Genomic DNA, 21,618 nt, shown 5'->3' on the forward strand with positions numbered 1-21,618 from the left:
GGCCATTTCAATTGAAAACCTTAATGGTCGGTTTATATTGAAAAGAGTTTACAAGTCTAACCAATTTGTTATCAAATGGCGACCACAAGTTAATTTAACCCAAATGGCCATTGGAAATGGAATTGAAATTATTGATTAAACCCAATCTTTGGGTTAATACTTTTCAGTGTTGATAAGTTGCTCTAGTGAAGCATCTGTTGGTGTAACACTGTTTATGGTTACACAAGTTTAAGATCGTGTTTAACCTTTAACCTTTGTTATTGACGGTGATCATCTTGATGGACGCTATTCCAGCATCCAATAGTGTTGCCCTTTTTTTATCTCAGAAAAACATCGGTTGTGAAGAGAGAAGCAGAAGAAGCATTATTTGTTATAATGTATTGAGATGAGATGAGAAGAGGTCAGTTGAATGGAACCAAAGAGCAACAACAGCAGAAGCAGAAGAAGCAACATCTTTAATCATCTCTGGCTATGTGAACCCAACAACTGGACTATGGACAGACGAGAGTTGGACTGGCCCCTTGGTAACAACCAATCAAAGAAAGTTGCACGTACAAGAAACACGTACAACCATTGAACCAACTAATACTCCAACTGACTCACACACCTTACTATTTGTTATTTCCGTCTTACTTCTTCTTCTTTCATCTTCTTTCATCTTCTTTCATCTTCTTCTCCATCTTTCATTGACAAAAGAAAGAGAGCAAAGAAAGTCTAAGATGATGATGATGATGATGTATACAATAAGCCTTAACGTTGGTCCTATTGACCTTAAGCGTTGTTATCCAAGTAACCTGAAGAAGAAAGGAAAACGAATGACAGAAGGAAAAGCAAAGTTTCACTTCTCTTCCGGACTTATTATTATCATCAACATATTGAGTCCATGAAGATGCTGGTTCTCCTCTTTTAAACGACAAATGGACTTGATCTTCTCCTTTCATCAGCTCACCTTACATTTTGATATATTTTTACCTTTTCTTTTCAAGTTAATCCCATTTACCTTTTTTTTCAAACCTTCACCTGCCCGTTACGAGTTCATATGTTACACTACTTGAGACTAAACATTTGAATTAAACATTTCCATTGTAATGCCTTTATACTCACCATCCATGCGACTAACAATAAACCTTACCTGCACCTTTACCAGGTCAATGAAAGATATAAAAAAAGCTTCCTCTTCAATCGGTGTTTTCCCATAAAAAATGGTAAAACGGAAATAATCTACAGATCAACAGGTTATTAAATGAACAAAAGTTTATCAAATCAAATTTCGAGTTTTGTATTGTTTCAACAAAGCTCAAGTTGAATCTCGCCTCTTGACTGGACTGAGCTTATGATTGAGACTTACAGTAAACTTGATCAACATGAATAATCTGAAAAGTTTTTCTTTTTCACTCGAAATACTGTTTCTGAGTTTTCTCTGAATAGAAAGTTCTAACTGTTTGAATGCCAAGTTAGCTGAATCGTCATAATCGAAGTTCATGGTTTGGAATGAAATTTCTTTGATTCTCTCACAATTTTGACGCAATTAAACAGTGCAATTGCTTTGTGTTTGGATTAAATGGAAACTTAAACTCGTAAACTGAGCAAGTTGTGAATGAATGATGAACTGCCTGGGAATTGAGATAAGAACAGGTAGAGTGAGAAAATATTGTTGAGAGATATTATTCTTCTTCTTCTTCCATTGTCATCACTTTGATCCTTTTCAACCTTCGAATCCACTTTAACTTTCTTTTTATGTGTAACCTTTTTTCCCATCGAGCAACTTTATGAATGAAAAGCAACCTTACTCGAATCAGGTTGGCCAATTTTCATCAATGAAATTGTAATCTTCTTTCATTGACAACTTTTGCCCTTTTCGTGGGAAAGGAAATAGTAGACGAAAATTGGTTAAAAAAAGGCTCAAAATGTTGACCATAAACAATGGCAAGGCAACCCCATCCAAAACCATTTACTACAATTACGAGAGAAATCGTTATTTCTCAAAAATGGTTCAACTTTTTCTGTGAAAAAAGGCAAAGTTTGTCATCATTACTACAAGGGAACGAAAAATGATGAGAAAAAAAAAGAGATGAAGAAAGATGAGTAAAGCGGAAATGATTTGCTTTCGTTCATTGATTGAGACCAAAGAAAAGGTTTGCGGTTAAAAGGAAAGGCTCTTTAAATGGCCTTTTAAAACGAGTCTAAATATTTGGCTTCTTTGGACATAAATTTAACTTCATCATCAACCTCATCTGATAGTTGTTAACCTGTCTCGTCTCCTAACCTCTCTTATCTTCCTCATATCACTGTTAACCTGACATTCAATTGAAGCTTTTTTTTCCATTAAAAGCAAACGAAACAAGAAGAAAAAATTCATTTAATCATTTTTTTGCAACTTTCACCATCTTCTTGGGCCTTCCACTCTCATCCTCCTGATCACCATCCTGATCATCATCCAGACCGGTTCAAGATGGCCAAAAGAAGATGAAGAAGAAGATGAAAGAAACGAGAAAATAGTTAGTGAAATTTGAGCCTATTTGTTGTTTCTTGAGCTTAATTTTTAAAACCAAGATGTTTACTGATGATGAGAAGGAAAAGGGAAAAAAGGAAGGCGAAAAAAAAAGAAATCAGAGTTTTTCTCTCTTTTCATCTTCTTCTTCTTCTTTGGTGGAATCGTGCTTTTGGATAATTTCATATTGAATAAAGAGACTCACAGATATTCCAGAAGCATTCCTCTTCCCCTTCTCATCATCATCATCTTACCTTTTCTCTCAACCTTTGTCAGCCCTCATCATCATCATCTGAAAAGTCAGTCAAGTAGAAATGAAAGAAAAACTGAAATGGAAGAGAAAAAAAATGTTGAAGAAAAGACAAGTTGATTGTAAGCATTTTCATCATCTTCATCTTGAAACATTTGCAACCTGTTTTCCTCTTCAACAGCGATCAACATCTTAGCCATCTTCATCACAATTAATTTAAACTACTTAAATGCAACAACAATCAACACGGTTTGCGTCTGTCACCCCCAAACAAATAATAATAATACAATTTTACTGGAAAAAAGGCAACTCTCTGTTTGTATTCACTGTTGTGTGAAATTATTCAACTTTTTCACTTTACTTTTTTCTTCTTCTTCTTCTTCTCGATTGTTGTTCCCTCAAACAACAGCCAAAAATCACTGATTCAACTGACCTTCAACTGAATCTTACAGATGATGAGATGAGCAAGATAAACATCATCTTAAACTTGATCTACTAGCCCATCAGCTTTTATAACTATCTAATTATCTTCCAATAAACTTGTTTCCTTCTTTTCACGAGATTCACCAACAAAAAAAGCAACTCACTTTTGTCTCACTTTGTAATTATTTTAATGGTTCCTTTCAGTGGATTCAGTAAGCATTCATGATCACTCGGAAACTTGCCAGTCTCTTGTAACATCAGTTGCCTTTACAATTGTTTAATGACCAATTAATCTAACCAATTCAAATCATGTTCAACTCTTTCTTTACTTTTCAATATTTTTCTTCAGTTTTCTTCTTCTTGCTCGTAAAGTTAATCCCAATTGATTGCAACTAGAAGTTTCATTCATTTGCTTCATGGAAACTTGTTATTCCTGAATATAAAATGGAATGTTAAAGGATTTATGAATAGGAACAACTTTTGACAACTTTTATGCACTTTTGTCAAACATTTAATTCTCATAAATTTTGGTGCAATAATCTTGATTTTTGTTTCAACTGATTTACCTTTTTTATGTGAATCGAGGTGAAATGTTAAGTAGTTAGATCATGATTTGATTAATTGGTTGGAAAATGGCAAAACAGTGAAACGAGAAGTTGAGCAAAGTTTAACTGACAATTTATTCGGATCAGGTCAAGGTGGTTGAAATATTGAATGGAAATTCATGAAATTCAGTTGAAGTGTTTTTTTTTTCTGCTCATTTCTTGCATATTTCAAGGTTTTGGATTTGAAGAAAGCTTTTTGTAGATGAAAGTCTGATTGATTTGTTTAAATCAATACAATTGATCAAACTTGTCAAATGAGATTGTTTTTCATTTAAAGGCGTACATTTGTGGTGCAAATATTTTAGGTTAAATGAAAATTTTATGCCCACTTTGAGAGATTCACTGATTTGGTGAGTTTATTTTTTCTCTTCTCTATTCACATGAGAAAGAAATTGATTTCATTCTAATAATGATGTTCAGCAAAAACATGGTTTCATGATGAATATTTTTCCAACCAGGAATCGTTTATCTTAAAGTTAACAGACTTTTAAAGTGAACGCCTTTGATGACTAAAATACAATTTAAACCTTTCAAGTCTTTATCTTGCTTGAGACTGATTTAAGGTTTAATATTCATTGGGCTGTTTTGCATTATTGTTGGGACAAAAGCTTTAGTTGGACTTATCAAAGTCGGAATAAATACGCATTAGGTGAGTCAAGTTTATCCTTGACCATTGATTACTGTTTCAACTTGTTTATCAAATGACAAATTGAATACTGAGTAATGGGAAGAGACAAGATCAGAACGAAATCCGTTGTCACTTGAGTTTTCAAAAGAAACGGTATTAACGTTAGTAACTTATCCACTTAGTAAACTTAATTATCTTTTTGATCTGACGATAAGCATTTACTAGCAGTCAGACTCGAGGCTTAACCGATTCCTTAAAATTACCTGGATAATATGCATTCTGAGTAATCTGGTCAGAGGTTAGGTGAGACTTTTGTTGCAATCAATTGTCAACAAAACAGAGGCGAAGAGCTAAACAGGTTGAAAAAGCAACTTAGTCGACATCATTGGATTATTTTGCCAGAGGAATTGCCAGATCGATATTCAATTTATAATCAAAGTTGATTTTATCGTCATCTTGCATTTAGCTGTTAAACAAAATGATTAAACAAAGCGGTAACAGTCTAGTTATACAGATACAAGGAGCGTCACAAGACAGTCTGGTCGAACCACAAAAAGATCATTTGTTAATTTTATTCATTTATTAATAACAATATTTCTATCGCCCTTTGCAACTGTTAACGTAACACCAACATTAACAAACTGACCAGCAATCAGCTCCAGAATTAGCTTTAATATCTTTCCATTTCATGTTATTTCGTGATGTTAAATTTAAAGATCCTCTTGATTGGATATTGATTTGCAAGTCTTGTTAGTTACACCTTGTTTCCGTGTAACTAGACTGGTATTAAGGCCACTCGATTCAGGGAAAACAATTGAACAGAAAGTTGATTAATTGTTAACGATTGTTAATTGATATTGGAAAAGATACTCTTGTAAACCAAGTAATTTGTGAAAGTTTGAATCAGGTAAGAAGAAATGTCAAGAAAGTTGTCAAATTACTCTCAGGGAAAAGGCATGTTAAAGCAATTTGAAATTTGATTCAAGTTGCAAGAAATGTTTACGCATTTATTAACACATTTATTAACTTAACACTGGACTCAATTACTTGAAAAAATATACAAGCAAATAAACAAGATGATAATCAGTAAATTTGCAGACAAAAGTTGATTGATTATTATAATGAATAGTGAAAGGTGTCCAGTAATGAACAGTAGCGACAGTAGAAAGTGAACAGCAGCAACAACCCAAAATGATAATTATAATGACAACGGTAATTGAAATGCCAATTAATTCTGTGAATGTTGATCCATTTTCAGATTTTAAATTGTTCATTATCTTCAATCAATCCAAATCAATTTGTACCGTTTGGCCTCTTGCAATGGCAACAATTTAACAAAGGTCAGACCAGCGAATGTTTCCCTTTTAAATGGCCACTTTGAATGCATCGACACACACACTGGATACTGTTACAGTTACTCGTAAAGTGACTGCAAAGTCAGGTCTGTTAGGTCAAAGTAATCACAATCTGAGAGACAAATCTTGACAGGTTTTCAATGTTACATTCCCTGAAGAGGTCAACTGGGCCAAGTCTAAAGGTAAAGAGCATTTACAAATGATTTTATTGGTAAACAACTTTTATCTTCTATTCAGACTTTAACCTGAAATTATTACCCTGATTAGCATGATGATGTATAACAAGTTACCTTTACTGTGGCAATCAAATAATGGCAACAAATGACCCAACAATATTAGGCCAATGAACTGCCTACCATTCAATGGACCAACTTTATTAACATTTGCCATTCAATTGATTTTAACAAAATGATTTTTAAATGATTTATTCAACAATTTTAACTTTAATGGTTTAAATAATTACCAGATGTTTAACATTGCACTTAAAAGTATGACTTAGTTTTGGGTAAAACTGGAGAGTTGATCAATTAATTGACATTTATTAACAAGATTAACATGATTCTTGTAACCTTTAACATTTAATTTTATGTAAAGTTTGGTTAATTGGAAAAGTATCAAAATTTTAAGTCTAAAGAATCGTGAAAATGAAGAGTAACTTTAATCAACTTTAACTTCTGATTGTTGAGAAGTTTTATTTTTCTTGTCGGAAAACCATTGGCCGGTTCTGCTCTTTCGAGCCAAAACGATCTTTCGAGGTGTCGTTTTCAAATCGTAAGCTTGTCCAATCATGGCCATCAGTTCGATGAACATTGCCGCTGAATTTAACTGTCCAATCCAACCCCATTCCGATGCTTTGTAGTCTTGAGGGAAAGTGTGATGAAAGTTGTGATAAAATTCACCTGTGAAAACCCAAATCTTCCAAAAGTTCTGCTCGACCGGACCAATTGTGTTGTCATAAGGTTTGGTTCCCCATAAGTGGGCTGCTGAGTTGACCAACCATGTGCCATGAAGGACAAGTAAAAGGCGAACTCCTGAAGCCATAAAACAGTGCCAAAACGGTATGTTCCAGTAATAGTAGGGAAATGCTACTGGAATGACTACAATGGTCAACATCGCAAGCCAAAAGTAATACTTTCGTTGCCACATGACAACCGGATCAGCGTAAAGGTCGGAAAGGTCAACATTTTTACCCTTTTCTTTGACTGCAGGATGTTTCTTGACCAGAAGCCAGCCTTGGTGAGAGAAGAAGAAGCCTCTTGAAGCATTGTGTGGATCAGCGTCCGTCTCTGAATACTTGTGGTGAACTCGATGGTCTCTGGCCCAGGTCAATATGTCATCCTGTCCACATGAAGCAAATGCCAAGGCAAGATACACACGTAATGGTACTTTGGCCTTATAAGACTTGTGAGACCAAAGACGATGAGCACCAGCAGTTACTCCCATTGAACTGAATAATATAGTGTACAAAGAGCCTGTAACAATTAAAGGCAATCAATTAGAACAATGAACACACAACACTGAATACTTTCAATCTCGAAAATTGAGATTTGATTCAATCCAGAATAATATCAATGGCAAATTTGTAACAATCAAAAAACTTTTCAACAAGAATTGCAAAATCTAAGATTCTATTTTTTAAGATTCTGTCTCAACAGAGTTAAACTTGGAATAACTGAATATTTATTTTTCACAAAATGAAAACGAAATAGATTCTGAATTTATCTCAACAAAAACACAGTCCACAGAATCAAAAAGCTACAGACGAAGTATCTACCAATTAATTGATCAATAAACTCTGATAAACTAACAAATGTAAGTCAATCATTTTCCTTCTCATTAAATCACAATGAGAAAATCTATGAATTTAACTTTTGAAACAATAAACAAAAATGATGGATTAACTGGATCAAAATAGCGCAATGATTGAAAATGGAAATCAAAAATTCGTTGCAACAAAAATTGGTTAAATTTGCTTCGATCAAATGTTTCTCTGATAAACTCACCAGCTTTCAGTAGCTTCCAAAAGTTGGGCCATTCATCTGGATAACGATAAAGATAGTAAATTTGCCAGAAAATAATTGAATGAAGTAAACCTTGGAGTATAACATTTCTCCAGACGATTTCCATCTTGTAGTCTTTCGATTGACTGAAATCTACATCAACAGCCTTTTCCAAATATTGTGGTTCCACTTGGGTTTCACATTCACTTTCCTCGCTCATGATGAATCTTTGTCAATGAATCGAGAAGCAAGCAAAGAAATGGCACAAAATTTTCGAATCAACTTGGACTACTCTTTACTAGTAAATGAAAGAATACTGTAAATAAGAAATACTTTTTGTCTCTTTACGGTTACGTTATTGACGGCGACCAAATTGATAAACTTGGACAATCAAGAGATTCCTCATCTCCTCCTTCATTTGTAACAATCACAATTAACCTACGCAATTTAATTTGTCCTTTTGTTTCTTCATTTCTTCTTCCTTCAAAGTCTATCAGGATTGAATGTTGAGGCAAACAACAATATTGAATAAGCCGATTTAATTCCTATTAAAGTGTCACTTTGATTATTGGTAAACAACATTGATTGTGGGCTTAAATTGTCATTCATAATTACCATTTAAATTGACAATGAAACAGCCTCAACATTTACGTCCCAATAACCAAAATGCTTCAATCATCTTTCAGTTAATCGAGCAAATTTCAAACTCTTTACGAACCTTTAATGTTATTTCAAACTCTCGCTGTTGATCGCATTCATTGGGTTCATTTACACGCTATAATTTTACCATTTAAAGCTTTTTCTTTGAAGTTTATTTCAATTATTAGTTTATTATTATGATTACATTTTTGGGTTTAAATGAAGTAGAATCACAAACAATTGAATGAAAATGAATGGTTCTGGTTTCAATCAAAGAAATGCAGACTTAAGTCATGCTGAGTTGAAGATTTCACTTTCAACAATCAATGGTTAGGGCAACGTTACAAGACAAAACGTATTACGCTTTATGTTGTGTTTGTAAACAGTTCAGTTAGATTTATTGACATCGGAAGTTAACATTTGAAAATTTATCGTAATTAAGCTTTCTTTTTCTTCTTCTTCTTTTTCCTTCATATTTGCATAAACACAGAACAGCATTTCAATTTGAACATTATTTTCATGTCAATTAAGTTTTGCACTTGTAAAAAGCCTTTTACCAACTGACCAACAAATTGCATTTAACAACCAAAGTTTCAACCCAAAGGAAAAAAAATGGTTTAAATTATCTTCCAAGCAAATCGTTAGTGTTGAATGCAATGGATTATGGTTGATGAGAAGTGAAAATGCTGAGGTTAACATTTAATTCTGTTAAATCATTGGTCCTGCTTGATGTAACTTGAATCATGAGAATCAGCAGAAAAGAGAGAAACATCGGTGCAACATTGGAAATTTCAATGAATCTTATTTTCGTCCATTGGAATCAAATAGATTGAAAAAAAGCCAAATTTGGTTAAATGTTTGCTTCAATTTACGATCTAAATGGGAAAAGGTGAAAGGGAAAAGTAATTAGTGTAAATGTTTAGGAAAAGGTAAATTTGAAATGATATCATGAAAGAGAAGCTTTTCACTGTTCAATTTCATTTTCCAGGTTTACCCTGAGAGATTTGAATTATTAGCTGTTTACAAAAGCCTGGGAAAGTAGTTTGAAAAACACCTTCTTTGGCGATTAAATGCAACAATAACAATGATAATAGTAATGGTAATGATAAAGATAATGTTAAATGATGGTAATATAATCATGTTCACAGGTCCGTTCATATGTTGAACATTAAAAATTGTGAAAATTACTTAACAATCAACATGTTTTTTTTTCTTGTAGTGTTTCAATGTTGACCAGAAAATTTTATTCACTGGGCTGAACTTTTCTTTTTTTCAGATTAAAGTCAGCATTTTTTTACTTCTTCTTGTGTTAACCAACTGAAAGTAAGAAGTAAATTAAGTCTGATGGTGACTTTTCATTTCGCTACCTTGATTTAGTATGATTTATGTATAATCATTGTATAAGGCAAGTTAATCAATATTAGTCGGGATCAAAATCATTTCAACTTTTCATGCTTTTCCTCTCTCTCTGTCTGTGTCTACCCTGCAAAAGGTACATATTCACACGTATTAAGTAAATATCAAGTATCATTTAATATCATCATAATATGTGGAAGTAAATCATGAAAACAGATTAATTTTAGATGGTTTGTTTCCTCTCGATCAATTGAGATTCCTAGGTTTGTTGATGTTGTTGTTGGCCTCGCAATCATTATTTATGTTGTTACATGGATTGAGTCAATGATTGTTGTTGACTTTGTTACATTTCTTTGTATTAATAGTACATCAGGTTTTGTTTTGCTTTTTTTTATATTTTCCATGTTTCCCAGGTTTGTATCAGCTCTATTCAATTGGAATACTTGATAGTCAAAAAGTAGAGTAAATATTGAACTGTTACAAGAGTCAAATTAACTCACTCGTAATTTTCAATTATTACTTTCACTAATGAACCTGGCGGGTGATTGATGGACCAGGTTAACTGTTTACTGGAAATTTCATTCACCATCATTGGAATGTTTATACACCATGATTGAAGACGAGTGTGTAAAGTGGCTCTATTCTCAATTGTCTTGTTTGAAAAGCAAAATTAATGGTTGATTGCAAAACATTATGAAGAGAATTGGTGAAATACTTTAGTCTTGATAGTCAGCTGATAGTTGCTAAAATTAATGACTTATCAACCTCTCAATGATCAAAGCTCGGATCTAATGGGCTTCTTGAGATGAGCGTATCCAGACTCTTCAAAAGCACTGCTCTTCAACTTGATTTCCAGTGTGATTTCCAATATATATACGGATCTAGTCAAATCTATGATTGTAATACTCTTTGATAGTTGGCCTTTAGACACCTGAAACTGGTGAATCAGAAGCTGCCTTTAAGAGAACCAGAAATATCCATTAGAACGCATTTTTGGTCAATGTTTAACCCTTGCCGCATGCAACAACCAACAGTGATCATTAAGTTGCCATAAAACACTGAAACATTACCAAAGGTTTCAACTCAGGAGTAATGTCAATCATTGATAAGACCAGAGTTGCTAACATTCCTTGAAATTGTTAATCTTCCAGCTGTGTATTAATCTGCTTATGTCAGGTTGATAACTATCGGTTTGTCAACAAAGCATTTTTTATATCCTTGACGCACGTTGTGGTTATAAATTTTAAAACAGTTTGTTCTAGAGAAATCAAATTTGCAAAGTAGATTCATGTAACAACTTGTATCCTGGATTTGAGAGTTATTCACGATGAAGCATTGAGCAAAGAAAGAAAGACGAAAAAGATTGGATTAAATTATGAAAAATAATTCTTAAAGCCATCAAATTCATTATTGTCTGAAAAATTTTCCCTTTTGAACTTATCCTTGGCACGTTAAATGACGGTCAAATAGACGAATTACCTTGAATGATCTTTCAATTTCAAAAACCAAAGCTTTTCCATTTGAGTGAGTCTCACCAGTCTGAACTTTCTGGGGCTGTTTAAAAATCATCCCAAACGAGCCAAGGAATGTAAAAATGGCCAATATCTGTAAACCATTCAAAAGATATAACCTGACAAGGAAAGAAGCACATGGTTCACATGCGACGTACTCAAGAAATGGTTACATCAACAGGTAAGGTCCAACCTACTTTTCCTACTTAACTGATCATTGGATTTGTTCAATTAGCTACTTTGGAAGAGACATTTTTCACGAAGAAACAAATTAGTCTGGATTTGTTGAGTATCAGTTTCACCATCTTGGTCCAACTTGAGTTAGCTGATTAGCTTTACTTTCACGTCACTTTCTTCATATCTAATTGCCAAGGTGAGTTCATCTACCATGTCTATCCTAAAACAGCATCTATAATACAATACAATTTATTATCACAATCAGGCTCCGTAAATGTCCAAAACTTGAAGCTAATTCAAGTAAAAGAAAAGGGAACCCGAAAAAAAAGAGGGAAAAAGGTTAATGTTGAGAAGCGAAAAAAATGTGAGGAAAAAATGAGAATAGATTAGTTATTTCAAATATAATTCTTGCCTGATACTGTTAACTTACTTTCAATTGACGCTAAAATAGTTAACAAATTGTCAAGGAAGAAGGAAAAAAAGTCAATTACATGAAAAAATGGGAACCTTAATCATCTTTAAACATAAAAAGGGAAAGATAGATTTTACTTAAACTGCTAAAAATCACATCAAAAAAATATATAAAAAAATAAAGCTTTAGTTAGTTTAACAAACGTAAGATGGCATGAAATTGGATCAATCAATCATGCAAAATTTTAATTTCAAAAGCAATTTGACATTTCCAATGTATACATAATGACAATTAGAAACTGTAGTTAAGAAAAAGGTTTCAAAATTCGAGCTCAAAAATTCCATCGCTTCTGCCACTTGAAATGCTGATGATTGACTAGAGTCTGAAGCTAATTATTTTATGGTAAGATTGAAAGCTTTTACAGAGAAATTTTTTCTTCTGGATTTTCACCTCTTTTCAGTTAACAACAAAAGTGTAACCAGAATCTGTGAGTTTGAAAAAAAAGCTAAACTCGTGAAACGATGCGTGAAAAATGCGCTTCAAATGGCAACCTTTTGTTTCAGTGCTAGCCTCTTTGTGGCGAATCGGTGAAGATGAGTTTAATATCCAATTACAGTTTGCGGTTTGAGTCCAAACAAAGGGTCTGCGGATGGAAAATGGTTGATAACAGATGAAAACAAATCTGAGAATTGAATGAAACCAAAAAAAATCTGATTCCTACAAAAGAAAGAAAAAGAGTTGAATGAGAATTAATAATGATAATGAAGTTGGTAAACAAATCAGTTAACAAGTAAATGAGAGTTAACTATCAGTTTTTACAATCTATTTTGAATGATTGATAATCTAGTTTTGGCGTTTCACTTCTTAACCTGGCTCCTTGTAAACGCTACTAACTCGGAAATGGTGATTATCATGATGATTATGAAGATGATAATGATAATAATGAATGATAATGAAGCTTGTTACGCGATTGTTTCACTAATTTACCTTCTCCAAAGTACATTTTAATTACCATTGACGCTGTAAACTGTGCTCATTGAAAGGAACCCAAAATTTTTGAATATACACTTTGCTCATAAAGTTGACTTTTCACTCGCAACTTCAGGTCACTATGTTACACTAAAGCTATACTTATCTTCCTCCTTCTCATAATCTCTCTTCACCTTCCTTTCCTTTTTCCCTCTATGCGAGCTTTTTTTGTGTGTGTAAGACGCAAAAAAAGGTCTCAATTTTATGGTAAAATGAAACATTTGATAGCCTCTTTCCCTTCACGTTTCAATGTAAACACATATATTTTAAATGTAAAAATGTAATAATAAAAAGGTCTCAGAAGGAGTCTTGAAGGAGTATTCAACTTTAAAGGTAAATATAATGATAATAATTGATATGGGAAGAACGATTTTTTTAACTTTACCTTGCGTATCAAAATACAGTCTAAAATTTATGGTCAAGGGAAACGAAAAAAAGTTGAAAAGATGAACAACAAATGGTGATCATCAAGTGTCCAGTGTTGAGTTAACGGCACACTGGCCATCAAGTTGTGACCAACTCTAGTGATTGATGTTTCAAGATTTTCAAAGGAAACAGTTTCTTTTTGTCTCATCGACAATTGAAGGTTAAGAAAGTTGCCATTTTACCATCAACAGGATAACTTGAAGGATGTTGAAAAAGGCAGAGGAAATGAAAATATTAATGTTTCTCTCTCTCTTTCTTTGTTTCCGTTCTTGTTAACCAAAATTATTTTCATCTCTGGTTTGGCTTTTTTTGCTTTTTTTTCTCCTTTGATTTAAAATCAGCATCATTATCATCTTAATCATTTGCCCCTTTGTATGATAGACATTTAAATTACTTTACCAGCCAACATTATCTTCATTGGGATTCATTAGTTTCCAGAAAAATTCATTTTTCCCCTTTTCTCTTGCTGACCACCCACTCAACCTCACTTGTTAAGCTGAGTGAAAATATTTCCAATAAAATTGATTGCATTTATTTTAAAAACAAATGGCCAAATATTATTGTTGCGCTGTTGTTGGGCCATCAAGAAGATAATTAAAGTAACGATGATTGGAATTATGATCCTATTGATAGACATGATGATAGCTTGGCTGAAAGGCAAGATATCGGAGCGGTTTCCATTGGCAGCGTATATTGAGATTTTTGGTCCATTTTCCAAAACGAATGTTAAGGTGTTTATGAATATGCGAAAAGGATTGGGTTAGCCTTTTAAATTTGGTCTATCACTATTTTTTGGTTGAACAATCCAACAAATTGACAGACTGAAGCTGACTCGTACTGAAATCAATGAAAAGCCCACAGTGATCATTGGCAATGCTCTAGATATTAACATTCCTTTGAAATTGTTAATCTTCCAGCTGTTAATCTGCTTATGTCAAGTTGATAACTGTCAGTTTGTCAACAGCAAATATCGGTAAATCATCCACCAGCAACGTCTCTACCTTGACGAGGAGAAAACGTCTCACATGGTTCATATACGATGTACTCAGCGAAATGGTTACATCAACAGGTAAGGTCCAACCTACTTTTCCTAACCGAAAATTGAATGGCGTCAATCACGTTACTTTGAAATAGACTTTTTCAACGAAGAAACAAATTGTCTGGAATTGTTGAGTATCAGGTTTACCATCTTGGTCCAACTTGAGTTACCTGAAAGTATTAATGAAGATTTTTAATACTCGTGATGTTAATAGAGACATCCGAAATAAATTCATCATGAAGCTAGCATTAACCAGTTCACACTTTGTTTCATTCTGAAATTCAAAATCGTCGTTATCGTGCTACTTACTGGTTGATATTTAAATAAATCGGCGTATCAATTTGCATAGCTACTTTAGTTCACGAATTAAAGGCTGATGACTTTTATTAAGAAAAATTTAAAGCCATCATAGTCGCCTCAACAGTAGAAATTTCTGTACAAAATCACTTAAAAACACTGATTAATAATTAATTGGCCAATTTAATTGAATTAACACTGTTTCAAGATTTACAAAAAAATAAAGTCATCATGCGATATAATAGCGCCATCTAGAGAGAAATAATATTTCACTTTTCTTATTTTAATCTTGAATCAAAATTAAAAAGTAACCCGGGATTTATGAAAAAGATAAGTTTTCTTTCCATTTTTGATTGACAAACTAGTTGATTAATCATTGATATCTATTTTTATTTTACTACAATTTTGAAAAGCGAAAGAAAAGCTCACAATAGAAGATAGTTATCATGATAATAAATAAAAATCGTTAATAAATGAGAATATTTTGAGAGAAGAGAGAGAGAGAAAAGAAAGATAATAAAAAAAATAAAAGATAAGATTGTTTATTTGGTTTAGCATCAATGGCTCTATCAACATGCAAAGAAAGCTGAATAAGAAGATTCCTTGGATTTAAGAGTAGGCTGAAGAAACATAAAGATGATGATGAAGGTGAGATGTCCTGAATATTTGGATACCAAAGAAAGGCCATTAAAAGTCAATGTTCACAAGAGGTTTAGTTGATTGGTAACTCAGACTGACACCCGATAAGAGATGGAGAAAGGTTGATTGGAAGTTGTCTTGACAAGTTTGTTGCTTTAAGATCAACTAATTGTAAATAACTGAAAAGAATGTCATAAAAGCAAAAATCAAAATGTCTCAAGTTTTAGGTTAACACCAATTTGCTTATATTGGCATCATAACCAAACTTGAGTTTTTTATCCCTTTTTTGCCTTGTAAGCAATAATTCACCGAATCAAGATAATTTTAATCAGAGTTGATCTTCACTCATGATGGAAGCAAAGTGAATCAAGTTTGAATAACAGTAAATTGTTACCAGGAAATCACCCAATCAATTCAACAAATTTCTCTCTGGTTTAACTGTCAAAACACGATAATAATTTCAAAGACAGTTCCTTATTCCAAACAATTCCTGAGATACCAAACTTTCAAAATTTTGCCATAAAACCTTGAGTTAGATAACCTCGATTTTGAACTGTCAGAATTTTCATTTAATGCCGTTTGATTGTCTGACTTTCATTCAAAATCAATTCGACATTCGGTCATTTTTGCAAAAAAATAAAGTTCAATTGAAGCCATCTGCTCCATCTATTTACAGAGAAAGAAACTTTCTTTTTTGTAAAAAATGAAAATTGTTATTCAATCAAAACAAAATCATTTATTAAAGTGAGATGAAGTGGATGGATCTAACTAATTCAACCTTTGGCCTTTCGTATGAGATTCGTCATTAAATTTTTTGCAGACTCACAGAAAAGACAAGACAATAATTGTTACGAGTTTAAATTGTGCCTTTGAGATGATATTTTTATTTGATAGTCCAAGCTATTTCATATTGTCAATAAGTGGTAATCAAACAAAATATTATCGGAGTTGAAAGAATCTTTTGAGAATGAATGACTGATTTAGAAAGAAAAAGAATGTAAATATTTTTGATTCCATGGTTGTTTCACTCAAAATAAAAGTTGATCCAATGGATTGAACCATCTGTATGAAAAATCTTTTCAAAGTTTCTCTTTAAACCTTCATCTGCACCAAAACTTACATCTAAAAAGTTTACTTCGACTGGCAATTTTCCATATCTACTTGCAGATGGTTTTTCTGTAGCTTAAAAGTTTCTTCGTTCAACAGTTTTCGATAAAATCAGGTTCAAAGTTGGATAGCTTTTTCACACAGTTGAATTGGATTTACTATCAAACTGATTTTTCGGATTTTTAGGTAACCAGAAGATTACACTTGGAAAGGTAATTTTCTGTACGATTTCTTTCAAGTTTTAAGTCGATTTGAACTTATTCCATCGATAAAAAGGGTTGACGAATGTCAACGATCTTTTCCCGCGTTATCGAACAGTACTCTTGCATGTAAAGTTTTCTGATTCTTGTTGAGCATATTGTAATAGGAATATAAATGATTAATTCAATTTTTCAAGAAAAAATCAAGTTTTGGTTATTTTTTGAACTTTTTTATTGGCCATTGGATTGTTTATGACAAAATATAAATGCTTAGAAAAAAGTCTGCTTTAACGAATAATTTGGGTTTTAGCATTTTGGCCTTTATCTCAAAAACTATGCGTACTATAAGAAATTAATTACATATTTGAAATCAGCACACAAAGTTACATCAGAAAAATATATTTGAAAAATTCTCAGAGTAGGCCATTTTCCCTATTCATTTGACATCCACCTTTCTGTACAATTTTTTTCGATTTCGAGTAAAAGTCGATTTGAAAATTATGCCATCGATAAAACTGGTTGACAAATGTCAACTATCATTCAGTACATTCAGTACAGTTCATCAGTACTAACAGTACTCTTGCCTGTAAAGTTATTTCTATTATTCCTTGTTTTATTTGTTAGACACTCTTCTCGCAATCTTGAAAGACAATTAAGATTCATTGAAGATATAAAAATTGCATCAGAGTCAAAACTGAAAACAATTCAAACAAAGACACGTCGCTGAACACGAACATTAACCACCTCAGAGTATAATCAACTCTCTAACGGTTACTTTGATAAAAAAGATGAACATAAAAGGCTCGAATCAACACAACATTGCTCTCATATGTTTTAATTGTAGCAAAATGTTGACTTGATTCTGTTGTGACTCTTTAACTAACAATTTAAATTACTTCATTTAAATTCTTTACTGTTTTCCTGAATAATTGTTGATTATTGTCTTTTTGTTTTACTCTGTACTGATGAACAACATGGCAAGTAAACCCGATCTCGAGATGAAAACCAACTCGGTATTACCAACAATCATGGAATCCAAAGCTAACGATAATTTCCCGAAACCTTGCATTCCGACTAGATTTTACATTGCCTTTATGACTGCTTTAACAGCAATTGTTATGTATGGGGTTCGTAATTGTTTGAGTGTTGCGATAGTTTCGATGACTGAAGATGAATCCAAGTTAAACAAATCAACCTCATATTTAGTGGCTGACAGCAACAATTCAATTACAATAAAACCAATACATGAAAAGGTAAGTTATGATAAAATTAGTAAATTTTATTGACAAATATAAATATTAAACACTTTGAATCTAAATATTTATCAATTGCTTAAAGTGTGATATTAATATAATAATAACTTTTCAATGCAAAAATATCAAATGATTGAAACAGAAATCAAATATTATAAGAATCATATTTATTTTATTATCAAATAAACTTAATATGTGTTTGACTATCTACACTGCCATCAAGGTGAACTACAAGGGGAAATTACGAATTTTACAATTAAAACAATTCAGCTGTGCAAATGACATCCCCTTGTAGCCTCTTTGCCCTTCTCCCCAAAAGGGGATTCATTTAATTAAGTTTTCTAACTATTATTAAGTGATAGTGATCTTATCAGTTTCACAAAGGACAATAGCCGAATCGGCCCATAATTCAGATTTTTTTAAACCATATATCAATCGAAAGCTTATGACGAGTAGAGTATACTTCCCTAAAAATCAGGTCGAAAATCGAATCCCCTGGGGAGTTATTCATCAACTCCCTTGGGACCCCATGAGGACCATATCAGACCCAATTTTTTAGATAGAACTTTTTATGCTGAACTCAATGATGCTGAGCAGGATGCTCTAAACCTGCGATATTTTGAGAAAACACACTTTGAAACTTTTTTTCTATGGGAAAATACATTCAAAGCCGTGGCGTTTCTTTCTGACCCTCTGAGGATCAAATCAAACCTAGTACATATTGTTCACCACCCTCAGAACTATCAAGAAACGCCATGGCTTTGAATGTATTTTCCCATAGACAAAAATACAAATGTGAATGGCAAATAAGATATCGCAGGTTTAGGAATATTTTTTGTGGGTTTCTTGATAGTTCTAAGGGTGGTGAACATTATGTACTAGGTTTGATTTGATCCTCAGAGGGTCAGAAAGAAACGCCACGGCTTTGAATGTATTTTCCCATAGAAAAAAAGTTTCAAAGTGTGTTTTCTCAAAATATCGCAGGTTTAGAGCATCCTGCTCAGCATCATTGAGTTCAGCATAAAAAGTTCTATCTAAAAAATTGGGTCTGATATGGTCCTCATGGGGTCCCAAGGGAGTTGATGAATAACTCCCCAGGGGATTCGATTTTCGACCTGATTTTTAGGGAAGTATACTCTACTCGTCATAAGCTTTCGATTGATATATGGTTCGAAATCATATGAATCATGGGCCGAAAATCCAACATTTTGGCTATCCTCCTTTAGGCCATCATCAATAGTAAGCTAGATTATAAAAACAATATTTGTTTTTGTCAAATTTACTCAATTCAATCAATAAACTAGAAAAGTCGAAAACATGATTAATTTGGTTTCAAATCATCCAGTTTGCTTGGACCGAAAGTCAAGAAGGAGTCATTCTTGGTTCCTATTTCTATGGATATGCTGCATTTCAAATAATCACTGGAGTTATATCAGATAAATTCAATGTTGTCCATTTGTGTATCATCTGTAACATTATCTCAGCCATATTATCGGCCTTAACCCCAATCGCTGCTCATGCCGGTGTTGCCTGCATATCGATTGTCCGAATGCTCTTAGGTGCAAGCCAAGCTCCTACCATTGCTTTGTTATTGGTTTTGGCAAGTAAATGGTTTCCACCTGATGAAGTAGTCTTTCCAATAAGTTTGCTTAATGTTGGTGCTAACATAGGCACTGCTGCTGTTATGCCATACACTGCTTGGCTTTGCAATCAAGATTTATTGGGAGGATGGCCTCTCGTCTTTTACTCATTGGGTGCCATTAACTTAATCATTCCATTTTTGTGGCTTACAACGATCACTGAAACACCAAATAATCATCCATTCATTTCTAAATACGAGATTGATTACATCAATAAAGCCAATTCAAATGTTGGAAAAGTAAAGGTGAGATTGAATCTTACTCAGCAAGCCAGATATTGTTCAAGCGCTCAACGTATCGATCAACTTTGCATTACTTTAGTAAATAATACGCTTATCATGCCTGTGACGATCGTTTTTAAAACGAAGGGAAATGGTTTGCTGGGTATAGCTATTCAAAATATTGCCTACAACAATCTTAATCAATAATGTTTCTTTTTTGTTTTAACACGAAAGATGTCAGTACCTTGGTTATCTATATTCAGCTCTCTTACGATTTGGTCAATCATTGTTGCTAAAGGATGCATATCTATGGGTATCATGATTTTCAACACCAAAATTCCCGCTTATCTCGAATCTGAACTTGGCATGGACCTGACTAGTAATGGTTCTTTCAATTCCCTGCTATACATTGCTATGGCGATCTCAAATTTATCGTCTCCACCTATATTTAAATATTTGATCAACAACGGCTATGTTTCTCGAACAGTGGGCAGGAAGCTCGCCGAATCCATAAGTATTGTTTAACCCTCTTACGTTCTGCATTTCTCAAACTAACCTTTAAATCTTTTATCTTTCTTATTCAAGCTTTATTCTTACCTGCAATTGCTCTCGTGACAATACCATTCATCAAAGAGAATACAACTCTGATTCTGTGTTTGTTAGTTATTTCATTATTCTTCATGGGATTTCAAGCAGCAGGCGACTGGCCAATTGTATCTGAAGTGGCACCTGATCTAGCTGGAAGTGTTTTCGGTATTACTAATACAACTGCTGCTGCTGGAGGTTTCATATCACCTCTGATAATTGGTGAATTACTTGATAGTGGGGTTAGTAAATCAGCAGTACATTATTAACATTTCATGAAACTCATCTCATCATTATTTAATTGCTTCTTGTTTACAGTTAGACCACAGTGAAGCCTGGAGATATGTATTTTTTATTGGTGCTGGTGTCATGACTTTCGGTGGTTTAATTTTTATCATATTTGCTAAAGCTGAACCAGTACCATGGGGTGTCGCTCCTTCACGATCAACTGATAGTGCGGATAACAATCTAGAGCGGGAAGAAAGAGACGAAGCAATATAAGATTTGTGTTGATCCTGTTTTCCCTCGACAACCTTCGATAAATTAATCTTTATCGATATTGCTTGAAAACTTGAAAAAGTAAAAAATAAAGTTCAATTGAAGCAATCTGCGCCATCTATTTACAGAGAAAGAAACTTTCTTTTTTGTAAAAAGGGAAAATTGTTATTCAATCAAAACAAAATCATTTATTAAATACACAAAAGTGGATCGATCTAACTAATTCAACATTCGACTTTTCGCATGAGATTCATCATTAACTTTCCAATTGTTGCAGACTCACAGAAAAGACAAGGCAATAATTGTTACGAGTTTAAATTGTGCCTTTGAGATGATATTTTTATTTGATAGTCCAAGCTATTTGATATTGTCAAACCATCAATAAGTGATGATTAAATAAAATATTATCGGAGTTCAAAGAATCTTTTGGAGAATGAATGACTGATTTCGAAAGAAAAAAGAAAGTAAATATTTCTGATTCCATGGTTGTATCACTCTAAATAAAAGTTGAACCAATGGATTGAACCATCTGTATGAAAAATCTTTTCAATGCTTCTCTTTAAACCTTCAATTATTTATTCAATAGTCTCAATGAATTTATTTTCAACTAAAAGCTATAAATAAAGTAACTTAAATGTTGAAATTAAATATAAAAGGATTCATTATTTGCCATTCTAATATTGAATCACAGCTTAATAGCAACTTAATTTTACTGGAAAACGAGAACGAATTGAAATTGTTCAAGAATGGGTGAAACTCGAGATTTTAATTTTTCAACATTTCAACTTACAATTGTTAGTCTAGATAAGTTCATTGATTTTTTGTCCTTTTTTAATT

The 21,618-nt window shown here is 33.0% G+C and overlaps 2 protein-coding genes and 2 long non-coding RNA genes across 4 annotated transcripts; 1 reads left to right on the forward strand and 3 right to left on the reverse strand.

Annotated features, from left to right (window-relative positions):
- Nucleotides 1-6,271: 6,271 nt before the first annotated feature.
- On the reverse strand, nucleotides 6,272-8,049 carry LOC107366863 (acyl-CoA desaturase). The gene is made up of 2 exons (XM_015934507.3): nucleotides 7,756-8,049; nucleotides 6,272-7,224 (listed from the first exon to the last, which is right to left on the reverse strand). Exons 1-2 carry the CDS (start codon nucleotides 7,970-7,972, stop codon nucleotides 6,410-6,412), a joined length of 1,032 nt encoding a protein of 343 aa, XP_015789993.2. The 5' UTR covers nucleotides 7,973-8,049; the 3' UTR covers nucleotides 6,272-6,409.
- Nucleotides 8,050-9,900: 1,851 nt separating this feature from the next.
- LOC107366867 (uncharacterized) lies at nucleotides 9,901-12,007 on the reverse strand. The gene is made up of 5 exons (XR_016198906.1): nucleotides 11,866-12,007; nucleotides 11,456-11,726; nucleotides 11,227-11,377; nucleotides 10,818-11,052; nucleotides 9,901-10,703 (listed from the first exon to the last, which is right to left on the reverse strand). It is a non-coding gene; the product is annotated as an uncharacterized LOC107366867 (long non-coding RNA).
- A 24-nt stretch (nucleotides 12,008-12,031) lies between these two features.
- Nucleotides 12,032-14,882, reverse strand: LOC149094061 (uncharacterized). The gene is made up of 3 exons (XR_016198907.1): nucleotides 14,651-14,882; nucleotides 13,262-14,511; nucleotides 12,032-12,564 (listed from the first exon to the last, which is right to left on the reverse strand). It is a non-coding gene; the product is annotated as an uncharacterized LOC149094061 (long non-coding RNA).
- Nucleotides 14,883-17,421: 2,539 nt separating this feature from the next.
- Nucleotides 17,422-21,004, forward strand: LOC107366629 (putative transporter slc-17.2). The gene is made up of 5 exons (XM_015934249.3): nucleotides 17,422-17,837; nucleotides 19,183-19,722; nucleotides 19,933-20,212; nucleotides 20,284-20,525; nucleotides 20,602-21,004. Exons 1-5 carry the CDS (start codon nucleotides 17,550-17,552, stop codon nucleotides 20,782-20,784), a joined length of 1,533 nt encoding a protein of 510 aa, XP_015789735.3. The 5' UTR covers nucleotides 17,422-17,549; the 3' UTR covers nucleotides 20,785-21,004.
- Nucleotides 21,005-21,618: the final 614 nt, after the last annotated feature.

The sequence above is a fragment of the Tetranychus urticae genome, chromosome 2 (assembly GCF_039701765.1).
Source record: "Tetranychus urticae isolate SD_2017Ah chromosome 2, NJAU_TeUrti_SD_1.0, whole genome shotgun sequence".
NCBI classification, from domain to species: Eukaryota; Metazoa; Arthropoda; class Arachnida; order Trombidiformes; family Tetranychidae; genus Tetranychus; species Tetranychus urticae.